The 17,970-nt window shown below is 50.1% G+C and overlaps 1 protein-coding gene across 5 annotated transcripts in view; it reads right to left on the reverse strand.

The window, feature by feature from the left end:
* The window catches only part of DISP3 (dispatched RND transporter family member 3), a 51,374-nt gene that overhangs the window by 11,067 nt on the left and 22,337 nt on the right, over positions 1-17,970 (reverse strand). For 3 of the 5 annotated variants that reach the window (XM_060311216.1, XM_060311219.1, XM_060311237.1), the window contains exons 4-13: positions 11,629-11,765; positions 10,586-10,720; positions 9,996-10,156; positions 8,384-8,523; positions 6,602-6,750; positions 6,212-6,394; positions 5,139-5,300; positions 3,095-3,202; positions 1,978-2,114; positions 632-816 (exon numbers count right to left, since the gene is read on the reverse strand). In XM_060311216.1, the coding sequence (XP_060167199.1) occupies positions 632-816; positions 1,978-2,114; positions 3,095-3,202; positions 5,139-5,300; positions 6,212-6,394; positions 6,602-6,750; positions 8,384-8,523; positions 9,996-10,156; positions 10,586-10,720; positions 11,629-11,765 (1,497 nt within the window). The remainder of the gene's footprint in view (positions 1-631; positions 817-1,977; positions 2,115-3,094; positions 3,203-5,138; positions 5,301-6,211; positions 6,395-6,601; positions 6,751-8,383; positions 8,524-9,995; positions 10,157-10,585; positions 10,721-11,628; positions 11,766-17,970) is intronic. The other 2 variants (XM_030865751.2, XM_060311225.1) reach the window with 1 other exon arrangement.

Here is a 17,970-nt window from a genome sequence, read left to right on the forward strand (position 1 = left end):
TGGAGAGGAATGCAGAGTGTACTCATTCATTCCTTCATTTACTCAGCAAGTGTTTCCTGAGCACCCGCTACCTAGCACCGGGTGAGGGGACACAGCACAGAACGGTAAGCTGCTCACGCAGGATGCCTGCGCGCTCCTGAGCAAGGACAGGTACTAAACCAGTAGGTCAGTATGATCCCAGGTGGTGGTAGAAGCCAGAATGAGAGCAGCGGGGTGATGTATGGGGAGAGGCGGGTGCGGCTATTTTCCCCACGGAGGGAAACCTTGTTGGGGGTGGGTAGGCATCTGGGTAAGGACCTGAATCTTGAGAACAAGTCAATCCCGGGAGGAGCTAGGGGCAAGCAGCCTAGGCCCAGGGAATAGCAAACGCAAAGGCTCTGCGTTGGGAACTGCTTGGCGTGCTGAGGGGCCAGACAGCCGCTGCGCCTCCCGCGGGAGCCATGCAGAGTGAAGGCTGCAGGTGGGGGAGCGAACTGCGGGCCTGGCGTCTTGGCGTCCCCGATCCCCAGTCCTGGGCGAGAAGCATCTGAACAGATGGGTAGAAATGGACTGGGGTTTCCGAAAGGTGTCGTGGGAGGGGCAAACGAGTGGGCCGGGCTGGTGGAAACCAACTTATCTGCGAGGCTGTTACCGGGTGTGCTGGTGCTCCTTGGCGGCCACGTAGAAGCTAAAGTCAAACTTCCAGCCCCGCTTGGTGTCGCAGGCCAAGGTCGTCACCATCCACCTGCCGGAGGGGCTCGCCGCCTGGAGCAGCCCTACTGTAGACATACAAGCGGTCAGCTTCTTGGTGAAGTTACCAAAAGGCGCTCTATACACCTAAGCAGTGGATTGACAGAGACAAGACAGGTGACTCTGGGAGGCTGCCTTGGCCTGGGCCCAGCCTCAGGCTCGGTCCCCTCCCTCCTCGGAGCGCTCGCCGCCCCCTGCCCCCATTCCAGCCCCCAGAGTCGGGGGGTAGAGACCTGGGCAGAGGCACAGGAGGCCTGGGTTCAAGTTTAAAGACGGAGCAAATCCTTCCCTACCTCTCTGAGCCTCAGTCCTTCCTACAACTGAGGATCTACTCCAAGCCAGGCCCTGAGCTGGGCTCTGAGGATGTGGCTGTGAGCCAGACAGGCTTGGTCCCTGCCCTCCTGGAGCTGCCAATTATGATGGCTTCAGATTCTTTGAAGGGCCTTGAATTAACTATGAGGCCGATAAGGCACAGGACGAATGGGGCAGTGGAAGAGGAGGCCAAACTGGCAAGGATGGTCAGGATAGGGTCCTAGGAGGAGGTGACATTTGGGCTGAATGGGGAGCCAGCCACGCATGAAGCTGGAAGGAAAGCCCTCCAGGCAGCGAGAACCGCAGTGCAAAGGTCACAGCCAGGGAACGCCTCACACACCCCATCTTTCGAATGGAAATATAAACCCCGAACAAATGAGTTGACATGTGGAACTGTCACCCAGGAGGTGTAACATGTTAAAGAAACACAAATCATTCCTGAGAGGAAAAATCAGAGACCTGGGTTGGCCCTGGGAGCCCCTTTTCTGGGACGCTAGAACAGACGGCTGAGAACAACAACCTAACTAACAGCTCCCATTTTACTGGGCACTTCCTATGTTCCAGATGTTACAGAACGCACAGGCCTTGCCTCACGTACCTCCAACATCCCTGGCTGGTACCTTTCATGTCCCCGTATCACAGATGAGGAAACTGAGGCTCAGAGAGACTACATAATCTTCCCAAAGACATACAGGTTATAAATGGCAGAGCCAGGACTCGAACCCAGGCCTGGCTGACTCGGCAGCCCGTGCTCTCACCACTCTGCAGGTCCCTGCCGCAGGCCTGGCTGACGGTGGGAGAGGGTCCTCACCTGCCTGGAGCAGCTCCATCCTCGCAGGCCCTGCCCCCACCCCCATGTGGCCAGTGCCCACCAGTGTGGCACTGAGGGCCCCCTCCCCTGGTAGTGGCAGCTCACTTAACAACAGCCAGGCTCACCTGGAAGGAGGGCACCTCCCCGTCCCCAGAGGACACGGTCTGCCAAGGGCCAGGCAGGCTGGCGTTGAGGGAGAACCTGTAGACAGCCGGGTGGCCTTTGCTCTCCACCTTGGAGACGTACACAGTGCCCGGGGAGTCTAGGGACAAATGAGGGGAGGAGGAGGGACAATCACCTCGACTGGCTTCCCCTAACCCTGCAACAGCCCAGCCTCTGCTCTGCTGACTGAGGAGCTGAGCCTGACCTTGGGGTCATCTCTGAATGGTGGCTCTGTTCCTCTCTACCGGACCGAGCTCATGGCAATGATGGGGGACTAGTTGTTGGTGGTGGACACTGGATGGGGTGCAGGTATAGATGGAGGGGAGATGGTGGTGGACACTGGATGGGGTGCAGGTATAGATGGAGGGGAGGTGGTGGTGGGCACTGGATGGGGTGCAGGTATAGATGGAGGGGAGGTGGTGGTGGGCACTGGATGGGGTGCAGGTATAGATGGAGGGGAGGTGGTGGTGGACACTGGATGGGGTGGCAGCATGGGTAGAGGGAGTGACAGAGATGGTGGGAGCCATGGGGTGGTGTGCCAGTAGGAACTAGGGTAGTGGAGGTGACGCCAACATCGATGTCCCAGGCCTGGCGTGAACGGTGCGGGTGTGTTGCTGGTGAGGATGGTGGGCACAGAGGGGGGACGATGGCGTGTGATGACAAGGACACGCAGAACTGCCCCATGTGGGGGGTTTATTCCCACGTGCATCCTGGCATCCCACATCTGATGGAGACCCCAGCAGGGATAAGCCCGCCTCCAGTGTTCAGGACGCCCCGCCCGCCCCCAGACACTCAGGATGGATCTGCCACACAAGGCGGTTCACAGTGCACCACAAGCCAGGCTGCGGTGGCGGCAAGAAGGGACCGCCCTGTTCTGGCTGAAGAGAGCTGGTGGGACGAAGGAAAAGGGCCTCAGGTTCACCCCCGCACCGACCCTTCCACGGTGACCCAAGAACACAGGCTTTTGTTCCCGAAGGAGAATCAAACCATGGATTTAATGTGCTCTCCCCACAGGGCCCCTGCACCCTTGTACAAGGACCTCCCACTGCCCCACCCAGCCAGTGAACACTCCCCACTGACCCTGTAGAGTGGCCTCAGGCCAGCCGGCCCAGGACACCCCCGAGCCCCGCTTCTTCTCCAGGGACGTCCGGATGTTCTGCAGGCTGTGGGGCTTCTCCTGGAACAGACCTACCCACCCCCCCCAACCCCCGCACCGTGTCAGACAGCAGGGCCTCCCTGGCTGGGCCCGGCCAAGGCTGGGAGAGAGATGACCTGAGGGACATGGGCCCCAGGGCCCTCAGCTTGGGAAGCGGGTGGTGTCAAGGGTCTGAAAGAAACTAGATGGAACTGAAGAAAGGCCAAATGCTGAATTTACAAGAATCTTGAGGCAAAGGAAAGGAAACTGCCAGCCCCATCCAGAGAAGGACACTCGCAGCCCACCCTGCTCATCCTCGCCACGCCTCACTTCCCTCCTCTGTCAGGTGGGATGACACCCAGAGGGTACCTCCAGAGGGTGGGTGAGGGACAAAAGGGGATGCTGCGTCTCAGGCGCTTAGCAACGTGTCTGGCTTGCGATGAATGCTTGATAAACAGGAATAATTAGAAACGGCATGTTATCAACTAGCAGAGACAGGGGAGACCTCCTGTTTTGCCCCAAGCAAGCAGAGGTTCAGGGAGGTTACATGGCCTTCAGGGGAAGTGAGAGGCACAGCCCCATCAGGATGGGTCTTGTCTGCCCCTAAAGCCGAAAATCTTTTTGCTACAGCCTGAAGGGCCCCTTTAAGGGGCAGTTCAGAGGCTAAGAGATACAAGGGGCTGGGGCTGGGGTCCTGGCCCTTCTCCAGATGTTTCCAGGAACTTCGGGACCATCCCAGGGTTTGTCCATCTGTGAAGTGGGAGCAGACAGGCCCTGAGGGACGGTGGGAGGCCTTGCAGCCGCAGTGCCATTGGAGCGAAATTCGATGCCCAGGCAGGTGGGAGAGGAGCGGGGATGTGGCCAATTTAGGAGGGGCTCCTCAGGCACCTCTCTGAGCTGCAGCCAATTATCATGCATTCGGCTAATGCCATTTACCAAGGGGAAGGCCAGGTTAATCTGAACACCACCCTAATTACATGAAGGCAATTACAGCAGTCAGCGGGTCTTCCCGCGGGAGCTGGAAGCAGTCACCCAAGCGTCTTCTCATTTGGTTTCTAACCACCCGGCAAAGCTGTATGACCTTGGGTCGACTTCCCCCGCCCCAACTCCAACCTCAGGCTCCCCTCTGTAAGACGAGAGCCTGGATCAGACTAACTCTAAGGCAAGCAGACATCTTTATCTCACCTCTTAGCTCATCCCCGGCACGCGTTCCATCACCAAGTCCTGTGGGTCACCTCCTAAAAACCTCGTGTCTTCACTGTCACCATCGGCCACACCGGCTCCAGCCCCCACTGTCTCTTGTCTAGATGACTGCACGAGACTCCCACCTGGGCTCCCAGCCACGCTCCACGCTGGCCCTCCGACCACACAGCAGCTGGCCCTTCTCTGCTTAAAGCCCTCCACTAGCTTCCAGTGCCAATTACGATACAATCCAGACTCCTCACTGTACCCCAGCAGGCCCTGGCCCAGCCCGCCTGGCTAGCCTTAGCTCCTGCAACTACCTCCATCAGACTTGACCCTGGTCTCTCCCACTCTGGTGATCGCCTCTGCCTAGACCGCTTCTCTCCCCTCCTCTCCCAGCTTGGTCAACTCCTTCCCTCCCTCCCTGCCACCCAGGCAGGCTCAGTCTTGCCTTAGACATTCCCTCCTCCAGGAAGAAGCCTTCCATGATGCTGAGCTCCCCAGTCACCCTCCTTTTAGTCCACCACAGCTCAGATCTACTATTATATGGCCTGCCCCAGCAGTGGAATGAACTCCCTGAGCTCGAGAAGTCTGTCCTGCCCACTGCGGCCTCCCCAGCACCAGCACAGCTGGCACCCAGTAAGTATTCGTTTAATGAAACGTGAAAACACTGAGGCTTAGAGGTGGGGTGATTTGCCTGAGGTCATACTGTGATGGGGAGCCTGGATCTCACATCTCTCATCTTGGAGACGTGGACTCCAAAAGGAGCAGGGGCCCACAGGGGACACCCTGGCAGGAAACCCTCACCTGAACAGGTGATGCAGGAGATGCCCTCGGCGCTCAAGTTGTACTTGAGGTCTAGCAGCACCTGGATGTTGGTATCCGGCCGGAAGAGCAGCGGGGCCCGGCTGGCGGGGCGGAGCCGGCTGGCGAACACCAGGGACAGGATGAGGATGGAGACAAAGAGCCCTGCGAGGAAAGGATGCTGCGCTAGGCAGGGCTGGGGCCAGGGGTGGGGCGGGGTGGAGGCATTCGCAGCTGGGGCTTCCAGAGCCCTGGGAAAGAGCTGCTCCCTCTATGGGGACAGGATGGGGAAGGGGGGGGCAAGTATCCCAAGGGAGTAGGCAAAGGCCCAGCGTGCCAGCCTGTGGGTGAGGCTGCTAGGGGTCCGTCCCTTGGAGGTAGGGGCCGGTTGTTACATGTGTCATTGGTGGTCAGACTGTAAGCTATAAGCTCACATTCCTGGACAAGAACCAGCCACCACCTTAGAGCCCTTAACAGTTTGTAAACAGCCAGCATATCCACTCGATCTTACACAGACCTGAATACAGTCAGTGATGATAATAATGCTAATAATAGCAATAGCAGCACTTAACTTTCGTTGAGCACTTACTACATGCCTTGCACTGGGCTCAGTTCTTTACACACACTGTGGCTTTCCTCACAACTGCCTTAGTAGATAGATACTATTCTTATCCTCACTCATAGGACAGGGAACGGAGGCTCAGCCTAACTGGCACAGTCAAGGTGACACTGCTAGTACACAGCAGAATTAGGATTCCAACTTAGCCAAGCTGGTCTAAATCCAGAGCCCAAGCACTGGGCGCTCTGCTCTGCTGCCCAGCCTCACGACTGGCACATAGTAGGTGCTCAATAAGCAACAGCTATCGTGGAAGCAGCTTTATTCTACACAGGAAGTGGGGTAAAGCTCCGAGAGTGAGGGACACCAGCCCAGGTTTCTGACCTCTAGCTCATCTGGGGAACAGGAGTGGGCTCCCAATGCCTGCACGTTCTTTGCATGGGGTGGGGTCTGTCCCCCACGCCTTAGGCACTGGGAGAAGCTGCAAGATGGGGGAAAGGAGAGTGGAGAGCCCACTTACCCACAATCACCCAACGGCTCTTGACGGCCGACCACAGGACCCAGTGGTGCAGCAGCTCCTGCAGCTGGGCGATGAGCTGCCCCCGGCTGCCCGCATCGGGGGCTGGCTGCAGGCCCTTGGGGGGCACAGACACCAGGGACGCGTCTCCCAGCTCCAGCGACACTGCCAGGGCAGAGCAGCGGCCTGTCAGAGGGCCGGCCCAGAAGCGGGTCAGAGCCCACCTTGGTCCCTGCCCTCTCCAGGGAAGCCCAAACGCTCGATGGGGATCTCGTCCTGCCCTCCCCTCAGGACCAGCCTGTCCTCATACCAGCTCGCCAAGGGCTACTTCCCCTGGCCGAGGCAGCCCCTGGGTCCCGGCAGGCTCAGCGGGAGGCCCGCACCAGCTCTCACCTGGCTCCTCCTCCACATTGAGCAAGGGGATGTCATCATCCAGGTAGGGCATGGGGCCCTGAGCAGGGCTGCCCCCAGCCCGCTCAGCAGCAGCAAACACGTCCCCGGGGAAGTGCAGGGAGCTCCTGCAGCCGCACTTCTGGTGGCAGCTGTGGAGACAGTGGGAGGAGGGGGTGAGTCCTGGGTGTCCAGGGAAGGGGGCGAAGGTCCCGGCTACATGTGAACCCAGGTATCACACTGCTGCCGACAGCTCACATAGGACACTCATCACAGGTTTCCAGGAGCCTGCACCTGAGTCCTCTCTAGCCCTGGGGCCCTTGGGTGCCACTCTTCCTCTGGGGACACAAATGGTGACAGCAGCCATTACCCAGGGAGAGGGGACGATGACTCGCAGCCCAAGCATCAAGGTGACCAAAGCAGGGGAATCATGTCTCCCACATCGTGTGCCCAGGGCCCTGACACCAGGAGGACGGGGAAGCGGGGCTGGGCTGAGGACGTAGCTGAGGCCTCGGCTGGAGTGAATGTGAGGGAGACAAGGCTCACCCTAGGGACTGGGGACAAGAACAATGCACGCGGTGAATGTGCCAGGAATACTACGTGCCAGGCGGTGAGTAAGATTCTCTCATGAATCCTCACGGGGTGACATGTACCCATTTTATAGAACAGGAAGCTGAGATGCAGAGAGGTTAGGTAACATGTCCAAGGGTCCGCAGCCGCCAGGCAAAGAGGCTGAGGCTGGAGCCCAGGACTGGGAAGACTGCTGCGCCCACTGCCCCCAGACTGGGGGGCGGGACAGGGCGGGCTTAGTTGGGGTCTCTGTAGAGATTATAAACAAGGAGCCCTCTACCCGAGACACTTTGCTTCTATGTCACAAAACTGTCATAGAAATAGTCAAATCTGAACGTCTATAGTGCAGACCGCTGTGCCTCGGCCAGAGTGCCCTTGTCCAGTGCCCAACCCGTACCACCATACATGGTGGCCCTGAAGCAGGAGGTGTGTGGGGGAGAGCTGAGCGTGTCCCAGGCCCGAGTCTGAGCTCCTCGCTGCCCCTCCTTGGCTCACCATGGTCAGGTGGATGCTGTCGTGGACCCCTGACAGTCCTGCCCATGCATGCCCTGCCCCAAGCCCAGACCCTCCATCCTTCCTCAGGACTCCCAACCCAGGCAGCCACCCAGGCTGGATTCCATTTGGTCACTGTCCCCGCCCCCCCACCCCCCGCCACTGACCACCTGGCCCACGAGACCCCCAACCCTTAGACCTTCAGCAGCGGCTCCGGGCTGATCCATTCAACTCTGCACACCACTCACTGCACCTAAATAGTGTTCCTCTCCCAAGATGAGAACCTTGAGGACATTTAACGTGGCGGCTAAGAGCATGGGATCCGGAGTCAGATTATGTGGTCTAAATCTCAGCTCCACGCCTATTAAATGGGTAACCTTGAGAAAGTTGCCCAACTGCTCCAAGCCTCTGTTTGCTTGTCTATAAAATGGGTGAACTAAGAGGACCCAGCTGCCAGGGTCCTTGGGGAGGGTGGCAGTAAGATCTCGTACGAAAGCTCATTGCCCACTTCCTGGCACATAGTAGGTGGTCAGGTGTAACTACTGGACAGGATTCTCTTCTTCCTCTGCTCCCCCAGTAGTGCCCAGCATAGGACTGGGCATATGGAAGGTGCTCAATGGTGAATCACGAGGCTCTTGGGAGACAGGAGGGTGTGCTGAATGGCCCCCCAAGGGCCTGCTACGGATATTCTGAGAGGAGGACGCGCCCCCCTGCCTGGCTCACCTGGTCTGGCAGGCAGTCTCCAGCGGCGCCATATAAAGGCTCCAGATGCCCAGGGCAGCAGGCATGGTGAAGAGCACAGCCAGCCAGCAGCAGGACACAATGAGAGACATGAACAGGCCGAAGTCGTGGACGGCCGGGATCTGGCAATGGGGAAGTAGAGGGGGGATGTGGGACCACCAGGCCTGGAGCCCAGGGGGCCTGGGGGCTCTGCAGCGAGGCACTCAGGACCCCCGACCACCCTCAGACTGAGGCAGGATGAGGAGGCCGGGGCTGCTGGACCAGAGGCACTGGCCTAGGAGGTGGTCAGAGGGCCAGGCTGGTGCCAGGGGCAGGGCAGGGGAGGAAGAGTCCCACCTTTGGTCCACACTGCAGCCCTCTGCCCGGAACAGTGCTCAGCACAGAGCAAGCGCTCCATAACTGTGATTACATGAAGGACAGAGGAAGACGTGCCCTGTTGGAGCAGGCCACGGCTCAGCGAGGGGGAAGGGAGGGAAAGCTGCTGTGATGGGAATAGGGAGGTTGGGTGTGCTCCCTGCCCAGGGTCACAGGGACCTGCACAGGGCGTGGCAGTCAGAAGGAAACTGTAGCCCACAAGCAGACAGGCCTTCACTGTTTGTGAAACACTTTCACAGTCATCTCCTGTCAGTCCCTGATGATCCACACATGAGGAAAGTGAGGCTCAGAGAGGTTAAACAACCTGCTGAAGGTCACACAGCCAGAAAATGGCAGAGGTGGGATGTGAACCCAGCTCTGCCTGTTTTCTGGATGTGGTTCTCTAGACAGGCCTGGAGAATTCCAAAGCACCTAGTGGTTTCTAGACAGGATCCTCAGCCCAGGTCACAAAACCTCTCAGATTCAGGCAGGCTCACTGTCCTCTAGGCTCTGTTGGCACCAAGGACCTGGCCGAAGATCCTTCTCCTGAACCCAACTCAGACGTGAAGGAGCGCGGGGTCAGCGAGAGAAAAGTGAGTGTGAGGCATGACCCTGTGGTGTGAAGCCAGTGGGTGGAGAGGGCCCTGGACCCCGCTCAGGAGACATGGGCAGGCTCACCACTTACCAGCCGGGGGCCTCTGGAAACCGCCAAACGCCCTTGAGGACGGAGGTTGGATTATCATTAATGAGCATCAGTAAGAAACACTGTTTGTATTATTATAATTCTCCCATTGGTTAAGTTCTGGTAATGACGACTAGTAGCAAACATGGACTCTAAGCGGGGGAGGGGTAAATTGGGAGACTGGGATTGACATACACACACTACTATATATAAAATAGATAACTAATAAGGACCTACTGTAGAGCACAGGGAACTCTACTGAATACTCTGTAATGGCCTATATGGGAAAAGAATCTGAAAAAGAGTGGATATATGTAAATGTATAACTGATTCACTTTGCTGTACACCAGCAACTAACACAACACTCTAAATCAACTATACTCCATTAAAATTTGTTTTAAAAATGAGAAAAGAATGGACTCGAGGGACGTGGCAGGAGCCTTGAGGCAGAGGCTGCGTGGTCCCAAGAGAAGGGGCGGGTAGGAAGAGCAGAGACCAGGGGCCAGGCGTGCATGGGAGGGACAGGGAGGTCAGGGCGGGGGCAGGGCGGGCTCCCACCTGGGAGAAGACGTTAGCTGCATAGGCGGCGGCCGTGGTCAGGGAGGTGAAGAAGGTGGCCTTCCCCGCCGTCTGAATGGTATGGGTCATCCGCAGCTGCGGGTCTTCCAGGTGGGTGGCCTGGCGGTAGGTGTTGATGAATACAAAGACGTCGTCCACGCCTGTGGGAGGGAGCCCCGGGCCAGCAGGGCTCAGGGTCACTCTGCTGTGTCCACGGTCAGACCCAGCCTGGGCCAGGAACCCAAGCCCCACCCTCCATGCTCCTGGCTCCTCACCCCCGTCCCCACCAGCACCAGGCCCTTTCCTCCAAACCTCAGCCCCCTTCCCACCTTTCCCACCATTCTTAACCTCCACCCAGAAGAGCTACCCATTCCTTCCAGCCCGTGGGGGCTCCACCTATCATATGCCAAGGATCCCCCACCACTCATATTCTACCCACCCACCACCCCAATTCCAAGGCTCCGAGGTCTGGAAGGGAACTTTCTGGAGTCCCCATGGAAGCCAGGCTTTGCCTCCTGGAAGAAGGCCCTTTTGGGGACAGAGTTCCCAAGTTCCCAAGGCCCATTACCATGGCAACAGAGGCAACTCACCAATGCCCACTATCACGAAGGCAGCCACCCCATTGAGGATGCCCAGGTACTGGATACCAAAGACCACATGGTACAGGAAGAGTGCCACCAGGCAGCTGAGGCCGATGCTGGCAATTCCGAAGAAGGACAGGAACACTGGGCAGGGCAAGAGGCACAGGGGACGGATGGAGTGGGTGGACCCAGAGGAACGCACCTCTTCAGTGTCCCTGGCCCCTGCTGGGTCCTGCCTCACACACCCCCAACCCCAGGGAGTACCTCTACCACCCCATCTGAGCCCAGCACAGTTTTCTGCACCCAGAGAAGGGGCTGGGCAGGAGGCCTGAGGCGCAAATGAAGCCATTTTTGAGTAGGTTCATCTTTGCAGAACTTGTCTCAAGTGCTAGTGGGGAATTGTTACATATTTACATCTGTCACCCCAGTAGACTAGAGGTTCCATGGGGGTGGGAAGTGTGTCTGTGATGTTCACCATGTGTCTGGATCCCTGGCACCTTAGAGCATCTGGCACATAGTTGGTGCCCAATCAATATCTGTTACATGGATGAATGAATGTCTTTTCCATTTTTGAAGGTATGACCAATCTCTCATTCACTTGAGCAACCGGGAGTACCTACTGTATATGCAGAAAGAAGCAGCTAGGGTATATGGGGAGATGGTGGTGGAAAAGTAAACTGGGGGACCAAGGGCAGCTGACTGGGACTATAGAACAGGCTACAGAATAATTCATAAGGTGTCCGATACTCCAGACTCCCCAAAACTTATCAGCAAGTTTATCGGCAAGAAAAAGATGGTCAAAGGGAAACACGTTCAACTGTGGGAGGTCATGGGGATGGGGGCCCTTGGGCATGGCCCAACCTGCCTCTGAACCTCAGTCTACCTGCCTGGGGTTAGAAGGTGATGTCTGAGCACCCCTCCCCCCACCAGTTCTGACATAGTGGATTCAAGACCATTTCTGGCATTCCTGAGCAGGAAGACTTTGTCCAGAGAGAAGCACACTGGAAGAAGAGAAGGGGCTGGCTCCACGTGGGGTTTTGAAGAAACCCTACCTGAGCAGGAGGTGAGAATGTAGACGAGGGCGGCAATGCAGCTGCTGCTGATGAAGGCCAGGAGCATGTCATTGTTGAAGGTTCTGCGAACCTCGTAATCAAAGAGGTCCGTCCCCCCATACAGAACCTGCACTTTGCTGAAGGAGGGAGGACACAGAGAGAGGAAAGACGGAGTGGATCAGAGATAGAGGAGGTCTGGGAGCCATCCACCTCACCAGTGTCTCTTTACCTTGGCTGTACATTAAGATCACCTGAGGGACTTCCAAAAATCCTGATGTCCAAGCCATACTCTAGACAAATGAAATCAGAATGTCTGGGGTGGGACTGAATTATCAGTGAGGTTGAGGCCACTGCTCTACACAAATAATCATCAATTATAGCCAAATTCTATGTCACCTCCCAATTCTCAATTATCCACAGCAAAATTCTAAATTCAAACCAGCTTTCAGATACTGTTTTACACCGCTAGTGTGCATTTAACAGCAGTTGTTCTTAATAAGAAAAACTTCACCAAGCCGGTCAAGTTGGGTTTTAAAATACAAACAGGAGTGAGACCTGCTTCTGGCCAAGATGGAGTAACAAAGTGAAATCTAGATTTACCTTCCCAGTGAAACTAGTGAAAACCATAAGAAAATACATGAGACATGAGATAACAAAGAATGGTGATCACTGAGAGGTGAGAAGCAAAATGGACCCTATGCTTACCCTGACTTACTGGCTTGAGAGAGTTTCCAGGCTTCACTGCAGCCTAATATATGGGTTAGTGACTTCTCAAAAGAGGCTGAAAGTTTTCCAAACTTGATGAAAACTATAAACCCATTGATTCAAAAGGCTCAAGCAATGGACCCCAAGCCCCCCAAAACCATGAATAAAACAACAACAATGCACATCATAATCAAATTGCTCAAAATCAGTGACCAAGATAAAATCTTAAAAGCAGCCTGAGGAAAAAGATGCATTACACACAGAGGAACAAAAGTAAGGATAACAGCAGATTTCTCTTCAGAAACAATGCAAGTGAGAAGACGATGGAGCAAGGTCCTTTACCAACTGGGGAAAAAGTCAACCCAGAATTCTATACCCAGAATTCTATATCTTGAAAAATATATTTCAAAAACAAAGGCAAAATAAAGACTTTTTCAGTATACAAAAGCTGAAAGGGGGCTTCCCTGGTGGCACAGTGGTTAAGAATCTGCCTGTCGATGCAGGGGACACAGGTTCGGGCCCTGGTCCTGGAAGATCCCACATGCCGTGGAGCAACTAAGCCCGTGCGCCACAACTACTGAGCCCGCACTCTAGAGCCCGGGAGCCACAACTACTGAGCCTGCATGCCACAACTACTGAAGCCTGCACACCTAGAGCCTGTGCTCTGCAACAAGAGAAGCCACCGCAATGAGAAGCCTGCGCACCGCAATGAAGAATAGCCCTCACTTGCCACAACTAGAGAAAGCCCGCACACAGCAACTAAGACCCAACGCAGCCAAAAATAAATAAATTTTTTAAAAAGCTGAAAGAATTCATCTCCAGTACACCTGCACTACAAGAGATATTAAAGGAAGTCCTTCAGGCAGAAGGAAAATGATTACAGATGGAAATATACATCTACACAAAGGAATAAAAAGGACTGGAAATGATAACAACATGAATAAATGTACAAAATTTTCTTATTCTTATGTAAATCTTTTAAAAAGATAACTGACTGTTTAAACAGAAATAATAATAATGTGGCATGGGGTTTATAACATATATGAACATAAAATATATGACAACAATAGCATAAAGGCCAGGCAGAAGGAAATGGTGGTATACTATTCATATATAGTATACACTATACATGAAGTGGTTTAACATCATTTGAAGATACACTGATAATTTAAGGATGTATACTATAAACCTTAAAGCAACCACTAAACAAAATATTTAGAGCTAAAAAAACAACAAAGGAAATAAAATGGAATAATAAAAAATTCTCAGTCTAAAAGAAGGCAGAAGAGAGGAAAAAGGGAACTGAGAATATATGGGACAAAGAGAATAAAATAAAATAGTCTTAGGTCTAACCATATTAACAATGCATTAACTGTAAATGGTCTAAACACCCCAATTAAAAGGCAGAGACAGTCAGATTAGATTTTAAAAAATCAAGACACAGCTGCCTACAAGAAACTCACTTTAAATATAGACACAAATGGTTAAAAACAAAAGTGCAGAAAAAAATATACCACGCTGACATGAATCAAAAGAAAGCTGGAGTGGTTACATTAATAACAAATGAAATCAATTTCAGAGCAAAGAATATTACTAGGGATAAAGAAAGTAATTTAAAAAGGATAAAGGGCTCAGTTCATTAAAAGAATACAACAATACTACATGCTTTGGACCTCACAACAGAGCTTTAAAATACATGAAGCAAAAACTGATAGAAATAAAAAAAGAAATAGACAAACCTGCAATTATAGTTGAACAGTTCAAAACCCCTTTTCTCAATGATTGCTAGAACAATTAGACAGAAGATCAGTAAGGATATAGAAGACTTGAACTACATAATCAACCAACTTGACTTAATTGACATTTATAGAATACCCCACCGAACAACAGCAAAATATACATTCTTTTCAAGTGCACAGGGAACATTTAGCAAGACAGACCATACTCTGGACCATAAAACAAAACTCAATAAATTTAGAATAACCTAAGTCATACAAAGCATGTTCTCTGACCATAATAGAATTAAATTCAAAATGAGCAACAAAACACTATCTGGGAAATTCATAAATATTTGGAGACTAACACATTTTTAAATAATACAAGGGCCAAAGAAGAGATCAAAAGGGAAAATTGGAAGTATTCTGAATTGAATGAAAATGAAAGCATATGTCAAAAAGTGTGAGATGAGCTAAAACAATGCTCAAAGGTAATTCTATAGCAATAAACACCCATATTAGAAAAGGAGAAAGCTTTCAAATCAATGACCTCAGCTTCTACTGCAAGAAAGAAGAACAAGAGGAAATTATATATAAAGTAGGTGTAAGAAAGGAAATAATGAAGATCAGAGCATAAATATATAAATATATAAATAAACAAACAGAATGATACTAAAGAAAAATCAATGAAACCAAAAGCTAGTTCTTTGAGAAGATCAATGAGATTGATAAACTTTTAGCCAGACTGATCACGAAAAAAGGAGATAAAACACACATGAAAGAAGGGACATCACTACAGTTTTTATAAATATTCAAAGATAATAAGGGAATATTTTTGTGAATCACTTTGACATTTTAATGAAATGTCATTTGACAAGTTCATTTGACAATTTCAATGAAATGGACAAATTTCATGAAATATACTACCAAAGCTTGTACAAGAATATAGAAATAACTTTAATAGCCCTATATGTATACTTAAGAATTGAATTTGTAGTTAAAACCTTCCCATAAAGAAAACTCCAGATCCAGACAGTTTCATTGGTGAATTCTATCAAACGTTTAAGGAAGAATAATACCAGTTCTATACAAACTCTCCAGACAGCTGAAGAGAGGAGAATACTTTCCACCTCATTCTGTAAAACACTTTGATACCAAAATCAAACAGAGATATTACAAGAAAACTACAGCCTAGTATCCGTCATGAACATATACCAATGAACAAAGAATACAAATAGAATCTAACACTATATAAAAAGGATGATAGATCATGACCAAGGGGGATTTACCCTAAGAATGCAAGGGTGGCTTAAAATTAAAAACTCAATCAATGTAATTCACCATATTAAACTAAAAAAGAAATACTGTATGATCTCCCTCTAGATGCAGAAAAAACATTTGAGAAAACTGAATATTCCTTACTGATTAAAAAAAAAAGACACCAGCAAATTAGGAATAGAAGGGAACTTCCTTAACCTGACAAAGGACATGTACAAAAAAACCTACATAATCCGGTCAGGGATAATACAGGGTTCTCCATTCTCATCACTTATTCAACATTGTACTGGATGTTCTAGCCAGTGCATTCAGGCAAGAGAAAGAAATAAAAGGCATCCAAATTGGAAAGCAAGAAGTAAAACTGTCTTTATTAGCAAAAGACATAATTAACTATGTAGAAAATCAAATGTCATCTACCAAAAATCTTCTAGAACTTATAAGGGAGCTTAGCAAGGTTGCAGGACCCAAAGTCAATTATATTTCTATATGCTAGCGACTAACACTTTTCAAATGAAATTTTTAAAAAAATACCATTTACAATAGCATAAGAATATGAAATAGGGATAAATCTGACAAAAGACATCACATACACCACATTCATTAGTCATAAGACTAATATTGTTAAGATGTCAGTTCCCCTCAAACTGACATTTGACACAATCATAATCAAGATCCCAGCAGACTTTTATTTGGAGAAATGGACGAGCTGATTCTAAAATTCATAGGGAAATGCAAAGGACCTAGAATAACTAAAACAACTTTGAAAAAGAACAACAAAGCTGGAAGACTAACACTTGGACAAGACATGGTATAAAGCCACCATAATCAAGACAGTGTAATACTGGTGTGCAAATAAAAAATAGATCAATGGAACAGAGCAGAGCACCCAGAAACAGACTCACGTATATACGGACAAAAGATTTTTGTCCAAGATGCAAAGGCAATTCAGTGAAGAAAGAATGATCTTTTCAACAAATGATGCTGGAACAACTGGATAGTCATATAAAAATAATAAATAAATATCGGCATGTTACAATATATACAGAGTGTTTATAGTGTATGCCTTGCACATATACAAAGATTAATTAAAAATGGAATATCACAGATCTAAATGTAAAACCAGTTTTAAAGTGATCAAAAGATCTAAATAGTCACCAATGAAGATAAATGGATGTCAAATAAGCATGTGAACATCACTGGTAATTAGGGAAATTCAAATTCAAACTGCAATGAGATATCACCACACACCTAGTAGAATGGCTAACATTTTTTACACTGACCATACCAAGTGTTAGAGAGGTTGTGGAGGAACTGGGGTTCTTATACGCTGGGTGGGAATGCAAAATGGTACAACCAATCTGGAAAACAACTTGACAGTTTCTTAAAAAGTTAAACACACACCTACCATATGATCTAGTCATTTCACTCCTAGGTATTTATCTAAGACATATGAAAGCACTTGTTCACACAAAGGCTTGTTCATAGCAGCTCTATCTGCAATAGCCAAACCTGGAAACAACCCAAATACCCATAAACAGCTGAGTGGATGAACAAAAGGTGGCATCTCCACACAATGGATACTACTCAGCATTTACAAAGAATAAACCATCTACACATGCAACAACATGGATACAATTCAAAATAATTAGGCTGAGTGAAAGAGAGCAATCAAAAGCGTGCATACTATATGATGCCATGTATATAAAACTCTAGAAAATGAAAATGAATATACAGTGATAAAAAACAGAAAGTGGTCCTGGGGTGGCAGTGGGAAGGCAAGGTGAGGCAGGATGGCGTGATTATCAAGGGGACATGAATAAACTTCTGGGGGTGACGGGTCTCTTCATTATCTTGATTGTGGTGAAGGTTTCATGGTGTATACATGGGTCAAAACTAATCAAATTGTAAACTTTAAGTATATGCAACTGGTTGTATATCAATTATACCTCAATAAAGCTGTTTAAAAAGCCAAACAGGACATTTAAAAACCAAGTAGAAAAGATCTTTGGATTATCTACTTTGTTGAACTAAATGGATTAATTGATCTTTCATTAGAGTAGAAAACTGAAAGTTCAATCAATTGTTTATTCATTCATTCATTTGTATAGCTTTTATAGAATGCCTTCTAGGTTCCAGGTCCTGTCTTAGTTACTGGCTATAAAAAGACATGGGCCCAAACTTTTACTCTCAAGTAGAAAGGAATAGCTCATGCAAGAACAATATTCTTGCCTAGAACTACTAAAAAGTCAGATAAAATTGAGAAGTCATCTGTTTAATGACATTAGAGACTTCCTGAAGCAATGAGAACTAGAGGGCTAAGACTCCAGAAAGCAGAGAACCTACAAAAGGTAAGCTTCCCTTCTACAGCTGCATTTACCCTAGAGGTATTTGCTGATTGTGAACACAGGCATGAGGGTAAAAATCTAGGTGGGGAGTCAGAAAAACTAGCAGAGCTTTGGGCAGAGTCTTGCAGACCAGCATAGCATAAAGCCAGTTTCTTCCTCAGCACTTCTGCCAAATACTGGGGCTGTGTGGAGTATGAGGCTACAAAGCTAAGCAGAAAGGCTCTGAAAAACCAGAGTAGAGATATTTTTAGCAGTTTCGAGAGACAAAGATTAGGGTCTGAAACCTGTCAGGGGAAGGG

The sequence above is a fragment of the Globicephala melas genome, chromosome 1 (genome assembly GCF_963455315.2).
Source record: "Globicephala melas chromosome 1, mGloMel1.2, whole genome shotgun sequence".
NCBI lineage: Eukaryota > Metazoa > Chordata > Mammalia > Artiodactyla > Delphinidae > Globicephala > Globicephala melas.